The 10,435-nt window shown below is 42.1% G+C and overlaps 1 protein-coding gene across 2 annotated transcripts in view; it reads right to left on the bottom strand.

Annotated features, from left to right (window-relative positions):
• Positions 1-10,140, bottom strand: part of gspt1l (G1 to S phase transition 1, like) — a 14,465-nt gene extending 4,325 nt beyond the window's left edge. Inside the window, exons 1-8 of one of the 2 annotated variants that reach the window (XM_032538298.1) lie at positions 9,686-10,139; positions 8,664-8,708; positions 4,018-4,266; positions 3,027-3,060; positions 2,832-2,909; positions 2,369-2,549; positions 1,583-1,737; positions 57-197 (exon numbers count right to left, since the gene is read on the bottom strand). In XM_032538298.1, the coding sequence (XP_032394189.1) occupies positions 57-197; positions 1,583-1,737; positions 2,369-2,549; positions 2,832-2,909; positions 3,027-3,060; positions 4,018-4,266; positions 8,664-8,708; positions 9,686-9,878 (1,076 nt within the window). In that variant the 5' untranslated portion in view covers positions 9,879-10,139. Of the gene's footprint in view, positions 1-56; positions 198-1,582; positions 1,738-2,368; positions 2,550-2,831; positions 2,910-3,026; positions 3,061-4,017; positions 4,267-8,663; positions 8,709-9,685 lie in introns of both variants that reach the window. The other variant, XM_032538299.1, reaches the window with a different exon arrangement.
• Between the last annotated feature and the right edge of the window lie 295 nt (positions 10,141-10,435).

Genomic DNA, 10,435 nt, shown 5'->3' with positions numbered 1-10,435 from the left:
TCCATCCAGTAGCCATACGAACAGTAGAGTTGATTAGAAGAAGCTGACGGACTTACGTATACCAGGAGCACATGTCCGTGGGCTCCTTGAGGTTGGCTCCCGTCAGTCCAGAGCACGGCATGAAGTGAATGTCTTTCTTCGGGTTGAAGCCTACCTTCTTCAAAAATGGCACTAGTTTCTCCTTACACTCTTCATACCTGAGGGTTCGACAACAGGAGGGACATCAACATCTTCAAGAAGAATACATATAAATATGGCGGCAGCCATATTTATATGTATATATAGGGGTGATGAACAGTGGCAATAACAGTTGCAATAAAGCTAATGGAACAGTGACTAGATGGTAGTGATAGTCATAGCAGGGCACTGCAGGGCATTATGGGGTTTAGCGTGGCATAGCAGGGCATAGGTGGACGGAGCAGGACAGCCCACTAGGTGGCAGTAGTGGACCTCTAGGGCTGCTTTAGCAGCTGATCTCTGTGGTGCCCTTTAAACAAACTGATCTCTGGGGGCTTTATTCTCCAGAGTAGGGCTGCACGTTGTGAGGAAAACAAATAATTGGGACTGATATTTCCATCGCGATATTATTCATATTATCGGAGGGTTTATCCTTTTTGTATCACTTTTTCATTGAAAAATATTTAAATGAAAAATATGAAATATTTGTTTGATTTTTGCAAGGATCTGTATCAAACAGTTTTTTTACTTAGTGTGCAATATACAATTTGTAGGTGGGCAGTCTCTGCAGCACCACAATACTTATTTTGCTTTTAACAAATACTGCGATCTGCAATCTGGAAACATAACAGTGATATACAACCAGTGATGCATTGTTTGGCTAATGTAAAAAAAAGAAAAAAAAAAAAAATCACTCCTTTGTGTATTGTCCCTGTTAAACAAGGAACTCCGGTTCTCTCCTATCCCCTACCCTATTTATAAAAACTTGGCTTCTTCGATATACGTTCATAAAACAGATAACGGCAGAAAGCAGACCGTCATGAAGAAACAAAGCATCTTATGTTTTATCACATGAAAACTGTAATTCAGTTAGAGCATAGTAACATCTGCTTTAATAACTACAATAACAAAGGTGTCACAAATCTACAAATTCACAATTTGGTTTTCTTTACAATTAAAGTACATTTAAAAGCACAATTAGTACACAGCTTAGTTTCCATCCACCGTCAATTCCATAAGGCATTTGTCATTCAGTATCACTTAATTTGGATAAAAACATAGCTAGTGACCTAAGGGAAGCAGCAGGATTTTCCAGTTCTGTTGCTACAGGCTACCGCAAAGCTAACATTTCCCTGTGTCTTTGAATGCATGCTACGCTGTTTGTCTGCATTCTTCTTCTTCTTCAAACATGTAGAAGAAGATGAGTAGAGAGAAAGAAAACACTGAGGAGTCGATAGTTGAAATTGAAAGCTCATTTTGATCAATTTTCAATCAATCCCCATCCCTATTAATAATGTATCAATATTATATTGTGAGCTGCGGTTTCATATTTAGGTGTGAGATGTGTCATTAACGCTGGGCTTTTACACGTCTACGGTTTGGTCTGTGTTCTCCAGGCACCCACCTCTCCAGGCTCCAGTTGACTGTAGGGTCGTCCATTTTATTCACCAACACTATCAGGTGCTTGACCCCGGCTGTTTTGGCCAACATGGCATGCTCCCGCGTCTGTCCCCCCTTCTCAAAACCAGTTTCAAACTCGCCTTTCCTGGCAGAGATCACCTGAGGGTCAACACATTCAGTTAGTCAGTGGTTTTGTCTACACGTGCTATGTAAACACAAGCAGGTTAACAAGCTGTAGCTAACTAACGTGTCCCAAAACTGATCACATCTGAATATAAGTGATATATCCTAACATCCATATAAAGAAACTTGTTTGTGGCAATTTGGTTAATTATTAATGGAAATGGAGAAAGACCTATAAACAAACCGTGTTGATCTCAGGAACCTGTTTAGGTACTAAGGTGAGTTGTATGAGTGTAATGTTTATGACTGAATAACAGCATTCCAGTTTTGTTTTTTGAATTCAATCCACCCACTGGCCTTTTAGTTTCTGAGAATGCTGGGTAGACCAAGCCAGATCATCCCCACTAGATCTCGCAGTATTAAAATGTGACGAGACTTCTTGTTGAGGTAAAAAGTTGTCTCGCAATATGGGCAACAAGTTTTGATTTCAGTTTTCACTTAAAAGGTCACACAGCTTCAACTAGAAGTTAAAAGCTCAAGATCTCTCCTCGTGAACCCAATCTCGCGTCTCGTGAGCAGAGTATCTCGTCACACCGCTACGTACTATTCAAGTTCAATTACTATCTGACGTCTCACTTTGACAACACTAGTCATTTTCTGAACTCACCAGAACAGCCAAGTCAGCTTGCGATGCACCTCCGATCATGTTGGGCACAAAGCATTTGTGGCCTGGAGCGTCTAAGATTGTAAAGTGCTTTCTTTCGGTCTCAAAGTATGCTCGGCCCACCTCCACCGTCTTGCCTTTGTCCCTCTCCTCTTGGTTGGTGTCTAAAGCCCAAGACAGGTACCTGCGAGACAGAAAAGTAATATTCCATCGTTGATTTGGTTACGTGGGAGATGGTGTCTAAGGGTTTACATATACATCTAAATTATCTACGCTGGTGACTGAAACTAATGTTGGCCCAGCTGATTACACAGCAACATGTGGTTCTGACCCTACTTGTTAAATAAAAACTTAGATGCAAATCTCACAACCGTATTGTTAGGCCATCAGTTTAATTAAGTCAGCATAGATAATCTTTCCACGTTCTTGATTCAGCAAGTTCTGACACAGCAGTGTGCCCACTCACCAGGTTTCCCGGCTCTTTTCCTTGGCTTCTCTCTCGTACTTCTCTAAGGTTCTCTTGTCTACCATGCCAGTTAGATACCTGTTGGAGAAGAGGGGAACAACAGAGAAATGTACAACATGTCAAAGGCCTGATGTGGTGAAACTCATAAGGAAAGGCGGTTAACCCCCCAAAAATAAAAGGGAGATTTCTACTCACATGATTTGTCCGCCAATGGTGGACTTGCCAGCATCTGGAGAAGAAGAATGCAGAGTGAGTGTAGAGTAAAGAAAACTGTGACATTGTTGTTAAGTTTAGAGGTGGGGCACATTAGGCTGGGAAAAAACTGACGAATTTCCGGCAAATTTCAGATTTGTTCTGTAAGTCAGTCTGGCCCAGAGCCTATTCAAGCCAATTTCCCATTTTTCCAAATCAAGGCACCAATCAAACCACTAAGGCGGGCTTTACATTCAACATGACGCCCACCGAACCCGTTGATGCTGCTGTCGCTGCTACGTCACCTGGATCGTTGGTCTGATTGGTTGAAGGACTAACCAATTCCAATTCCTTTGGAAATGAGCTGTGAATGAACCTTCCCCAGACCCACTCTGTTACAACGGAGAAGGGTCTGGTGTCAACCAGGCCACGGCGACATGGCAAAAATATCCTATCACGAGTTTTTCCAGGCATGATCACGATCCAATCACAATTCTTTTTCGTGTTTTTTTTTTTGGGACAATTTCCAAGTTAGTGAACATTACAACCAAACTGAGGGACATCCGGCTTCATCCCAGCAATGTTCGGGGGTACATCACTGATGACAGTGTGAAAGTGAACTGTAATCCGTCTACGGGTGACCGAAACATTAGCGTCTGCACACTAGACAGTTGTGTTAACGAACATTGAGAGACATGAAACAAACATGGAATGTGGAAGGGGAGTCGGGCCTGACTGACATATCAGTACATTGATTCCCTCCTCTCTGTTTGAATGTATGAGCAACCAGAGACTCATACATTCAAACAGAGAGGAGGGAATCAATGTACTGATACTCAAATCGGTGTTGCTCCAGATTGCTTAACAGTGATGCTACCAAGTAACATTTGACTTGAGAGACATTCATTATTCATTTTAAATCCCTGCTGTGATTAGCATCATCATCATCATCCACCAAACACCTACAACAGACAGGGGTACAGCATGCACTGACCTACGTGTCCGATAAACACAACGTTGATGTGTTCCTTCTTGGGGGCATCTGGCTGTGTAGGTGGAACCTTGGGCGCCGGCGTTTCCTCTTCCTCCTCCATCACCTCCGGTGCCGCCTCCTCTGTCGCCGCCCCCGATGGTCCCCGGTCCCCACAAGACCCGCCTCCCGGCTCGTCCTCGTTTGGCTCGGCCTCTTTCTGGTCCCACGGCTCCTCTGTGGTCATCTCTGCGTCGCCGTTCTCCAATGGAGCTGCACAGCCACAAACAGACCCCACCCTACTTAAAACAACTCAACGGGGTCAAATATAGACTGCAACATCTTTTCACCCTTACCTATTTATCAAACAAGCGTTACTGTATTTATTCTGAGAATTAAAACAGAGGTGAATATTCATAATCAGCAGCATATTTAAGTTTTTTTTTTAAAACTGTTACTGGAAACAGTTTTAGAAAGTACTTTTAGTGTAAACTGCAGGGACCAGTGTGTTGTCATGAAAGGAAAAACATGAAGCAAAGGCCTATTTTTTCAGTAACAATCAGTAAGGACCAAAAACAATTAGCCCTACATAAATTTGAGGAATAAAGAAAATAAAAATCCTAAAAAAACTGAAAAACAGCTCCTGTGCAGTGTGCAATGTACTGCAACAAAAGCAATGACAACATGAGACTTTACTTGAAAATGGAATTTTAAAAAAACTACATATGAAGTAATACCTAACACATTAAAGTGTTTTTGTTCCGCTACCCTTCCCTGTGGTTGACGTCAGGGTCAGCTAGCAGCAGCAGAACCAGCAGGGTTTGTAACATGCACGCGGCGGTCTGAACTGCCGTTATTGTTTATGGTCAAACAACGCAGAACAGCCAAAGGTAATGTTTGACTAGATTGCAACGTTTACATAAACAGTCATTATTTAGGACACACACATCTGCTGAACAACTCATTGTCTTGTAGTTGCAACCTCTGCCAGTGAAGCTTTCCATAGATCTGTTGAGGCAATCTTTATCAAATCACGATCCGATTTATGGATTATGTGTAGGGATGCACCGATGAATCGGCCGACATTCCCCCCTATTTACTGTCATCGGCAAATAATCTGTAGGGTGTCTCAATTATGGAAAACAATCAAAGCAATTACTCATATACTTTTGGAAAGAAAACAAAATAAGAGTTTACTTTACTACATAAAGAGCAAAATAATTGTTTCTCGATTCCATGGTTTGTGATCATAAGAAGCCAAAATCGTTACGCTTAACATTTAATTGTACAGCCCTAAAAAGACGGCATGCGCCGATGTTTATCTATTTCGCGCTGCCTTACGAGTGTTAACTGTTCTGACTCAGCCAACGGTAACAACATCCTCCTGCTTCCCTGAACTCACCGCTGTGGCAACATTTGGCCTTCCCCGTGAGTTATGGAAACAAACAACAAAAGGTAAAGCATGCGGGCTCTACGGGACTCTATGGTGCCTTAAGGTACAGTTGTTCAACGAAAGGTGCTTTCAGTTGCGCCACTAAAAAAAACCCTGAGAAACTCAAACTGATCATAAATTTGTTTGATACAATTTTTGCTCATTCACAGTTACAGGTGAAAAGTTAAAACGCACCCACTAACTTAAACATGGCCAAAGCCGTTTAGGAATGCCAACAAAAAAACATGATCGAGTGGGGAAAATTGCCTCCCAAGATTTTTAAACTAAATAACATTTACTAGTAGAGCTGGGCAATATATTGATACCATATCGATATTGTGACATGAGACTAAATATCGTCTTAGATTTTGGATGTTGTAATATGGCGTAAGTGTTGTCTGTTCCTGGTTTTGAAGGCTCCATTACAGTAAAGTGATGTCATTTCTGAACACACCACACTGTTGTAACTGTAACTATAATCTGCCTTTACCCACGTAGTCAGAGCCACATTACTGATGGTTATTTATCAAAAATATCATTGCGTCAATATTTTGTGAAACCACCAATAGTCAACACTACAATATTGTTGCAGTATCAATAGGTATTTTGTCTAAAATATTGTGATCATTGATTTTCTCCATATGGCCCAGCCCTATTTACTAGTTCAGGCCAATGTCCGATTCCTACATTAAACCATTATTTTATTTTCCTTCATTTAATTTCCATTTAGGTCAAAGAAACTCGCTGTTATATATAAATGCACTGATAACAAGTGTATGCCTTTTATTTAATTATGTTGGCACAAGGTAGGAACTGCATTTTAATCTGGTCTCATTTCACATTAACAGCTACTTTTTGTGGATTGAGTGCATCTGAGAGCATTTTCCAACCTACCATACGGTTTAGAGAACTCCTTGCATTAGATACTGTGTACAGAATTCCAGTGGTTTAGAAAAGGTTTAAAAACCTTGAAATAGTTGCCAGGATGGAATTGCTCTGCTCTATTTAATTACAATGTCTAGAGAAAGCGGCCCAGCGTGTGCACAGTCCAGCTTTCCAAGCCCAGGCTGCTGTGGTCGTCACCTGTAAACAGCCAACCACATTTCTGAGCTTCCCTTTCCCTCCATGCCATATCGTTCCCACTTCAGTGGGAAAAAACAAATACTCGAGCCATTTGAAGCGTCCTGGCACGTTTCTTTCAACAACTGCAGAAATGACAATGCTAGCAAAGCTGCTGTGTGTAAAATTAATTTTGATGATCAGTTTTGCTATAATGTTCTTAATTTTAGTATTTTTTAATACATTGAAAGGGGAAAAAATATTCAATGTACCTGCGCACAATAATATTTAATCAGTTCACAGTGCAACTGAACTTTTGAAAGGTGGATTCCCAGCAAGCCTCTCTGAAATGTTGCTGTACCTCTTGTGGCTTATCTCCCACTGAAATATGGCCGTGTCTGTTTAAAGCGATAATGAAACAAGAGTCCCAGCGATTGGGACAGAGCAAAAAGACACTCTGCGGCAGTTGGAGATCATCTGTGCGATTGGCAAAAAGCAGGATAAAAAAAAAACGGTGCAGCCAATTCTGATCAGTTGCCGGTCAACCGGTGCATCTCTAATTTTTATCTCTGAATATTTTCTTCACTCTGTCTGAAAACAACAACTAATAGTGGCTAAGACCACACTATTTGAGAATATACAGGTTGTTGTTTTCTCCAAATACCGGAGGAAAAATGTAAGTAGCACTACATGATAAAATTAACCTAGCTAGAGAAATTGTTTATCAAGGTATCGTCTATAAAAGTTCACAATGTTGATGAAATCGTGGTTTACTACATGTAGTTTTTTGTCTTAGTCATTGTCATGTTTAAAAGTCCATTGTGCCTTAAGGATGACATGTATTTACCACTAAAAGAAAATGTAGGCCTATGTTGGAACGTGAGATTATCCCTTCAGAACGCAGTGGATTTCAATGGACTCCCCATCCAAACTCCCGACTGGACCTTCGTCTACCGGACTCTTTCAAGTACATGTACTCCCCGTCACCACCGCTCACGTGGTAGCTTACAGACACCGGACAGCCGTCAGCTTACGCCAGCTAGCTTCTGTTAGCTTCCACCGACTGACTGCTCGCCCAGAACATCTTGGCTGTAGCGCTCTCTCCCAGGCTAAAGCTAATAGCTCACACTTACAGATGAAGTTAGCGTGGGCCACTCTGCACTGCCGAAAAGGGTGATCTAAAATATTCCTCACTACAACTTCTTAACGTCAACTGCTACGTTGCTCCAGCTTGCATTGCCAAAATAAAATAAAAAGGTATTGTCATGTTGTTGGTTTCAAGCTAAAAAAAGAAATAGTTTGCATCACATCAGATAACCTTCAGCAACGATTGCAGGCTCTCTGGAGCTCTGCTTTAAATGAAGCTCCATCGTGACAAATGAATGAACTACTAGCGTGGTGACATGAAGATGGGAATCAGGGACACAAAAACAGCCCTGAACGGTCATCAGGTCAGACAAGCCGGATTTATCGGGAAGAATCACACCGCCGGTATATACATTAAGACAAAGACTTGAGAAAGGAGGAATGGAGCTTTCAGGCAAACTTAACTTAAGTCTCGGTAATTCGTGACATAAGAGCCAGAGAGTTTAGTGTGGGCCCGCACAGGCCAATGAGGGGAGCCGTAATTATGTACGTCACAACAAAGTTCAGAGGTAATCTTAACACTAAGGCTACATCTACACTAATATGTTTGTTTAGGAACGCATATCTTTTGCTTTTTGTTGGTAACACACTACTCCGGTGTGTACAATCCCCTAAAACGGAGACCCTGCGCTGAACCTGTTCCAAAACTCTGGGTTGGCATTGTAGTTTGGGCGGGCAGAAACGGAGACCTTTGGAAACGACGACGCAGACAGCCCCGTCAGGCAGTGTTATCCTCAAGGTAGGCTCACATACCTTTCAGTAACCGCTGCTCCATGATCATAAATCCCTGCGTGGTATTACTTTCTCACCATTGCGGTTCTCTGAAGTATTTTAAACTCATACAGCCATGATTTTCAACCGCAGAGTAACATCTGACAATCTGCTTCAAACTGACAAATGGTCTTGCGATGAGTTGTCAGATGTGTTAATATGGACAGAGATCATTTATAATGTGGAGCCTACACTTTTGTTTCAAAACTCTTTAAAAATGAAAAAGTGTGGATGTAGCCTTAAACACAGACGCCATACATACCAGCACTTTCTGACACCTCCATGGTGGATATCTTTTCAACAGTAACTAAAAACAGAAAAGAAACAACGGTTGAGTTAATGTTTTAGGTAATTTAAAAAGGACCCTGGCCCATTCTACATGGCAAATTTAGTTAGAGGAAAAAATAAGGGCAGAAAAACAGTAACTGTGGAGGACTGACAGGTTTTCATGTCAATCACCTCCATTTGTTGGGAGCACATACTGCCCTTTGGTAATTTGTCCATAGGTAGTGTCTATGGGAACAATAGTGGAAAGGTTTTGAAACCACTGACACACAGAATGAGCAACAGTGTCTGTCAAACAATGTGTTGGAGTTACGTGGACCAGGCTGATTGGAAATAAGGTTTCCTACGTGTTATTACAGAGGTCAGTCTGGTCCAGGTGACACATTTTTGCTCCACACTTAACCAAGCTGTGCGTCAGAACATCCACGTCACACCAGTCGTGTTCCCACTAACTTCTTTTAAATGACGAGCTTAGTTTCATCTTTACGTGATAAAGTTGGACTGTAGACTGACAATATCTTTGTTTGCCAGGAACGCCGTTTGCTCGGCTTAGTTTACAGTTTTAATTACACCGGTAACGTTATTGAGCTAACCTAGCTAGCTAATATACATTGACTTAGAACTGAGTGACACACCACACTAGCTAACCGAAATGCTAGCTAGCTACCGCCGGTTAGCTGTAACAAGCTAATGCCGGCTTGGTTGGTACAGTTTTGACAGCGCTCAACAACTATACCCCCACTGTACAGTCAAACGCCCGAGTAGCATTAGCATGATTGGTAGGTTGTCAGTTAAAAGTTACATTGTCCGGCATAACATCTAAATTACAGCTACACTGGACAGCACAGCAGCCGGGCGGCTTGTCGCGCTTCAAGGAACGCGTGTCTGTACAGTGGCTAGTGAGCTAGCAACTAGCTACCCAACCCAGGCTCATGTTAGCAGCTAGCTAGCTAACTTCTAGCTAAAGTAGCTAGCTCCCCAACGTGACTGAGAACTTACCGACAGACTCGAGATTTTCCGAGTGCGCTTTCGTTGCAAAAACCGGAACAAACTCGGCGGCGTTCACATTGGGTACAAACGGTTTGGCATTCACGTTTAGGGCTGTGAATGCTGAATCAAGTTGTCCGTCGATTGTGGCCTCCACATCGTCCTCTTGTTCCCAGGAATCAGGGGCAGTGTCTGTCGGGTCCATCGTGGGTCTTAGATTTTCACTACTGTGAGATTTCAACTACGCAGTTCTTGGTCTACGTAAGTGTCCGCCTTAAACCCGACGTTAAGGTCTCCCCTTGGGGTAATTGAGAGCGTCCCACCTCGAAGTGGAGCTAATGTTTTATCTCCGATTCAGGTGAACTTAGCAGCCGGTTTCTAACGGTGAGACGCCAGAGAGGATATTCGACTCAGCACTCCCAGAGTCCGCGTGAGCTCTGCGTCCCAGTCAGTTGACGTAGTAACCGCGGTGACCTCTGGGATACGAAGTCTTAGTTTAAGGCGGAAATCGTTTCGCTTGAAAGAATCCTGAGGTCAAGAAGACTACATACCCCAAAGACTATGTTAATTGCTAGTGTTCGTTAGTAGTTTCTGACCTTTTTAGAAACCGCAAATTTGATTTGTTGTATCAAATGGAGCAATACTTTCATAAAGGCTATAACTTTTTTTTTAAAATCTTATTATATTTAGTTACAACCTAGAGGTTTTTGTCAACCTCCTCCATGTTTTATTTGCAAAACTCCACATAGGTTGTTTTATTAA

Source organism: Etheostoma spectabile, chromosome 15 (assembly GCF_008692095.1).
Source record: "Etheostoma spectabile isolate EspeVRDwgs_2016 chromosome 15, UIUC_Espe_1.0, whole genome shotgun sequence".
NCBI classification, from domain to species: domain Eukaryota; kingdom Metazoa; phylum Chordata; class Actinopteri; order Perciformes; family Percidae; genus Etheostoma; species Etheostoma spectabile.
This window is presented reverse-complemented; position numbering and strand designations above follow the sequence as displayed.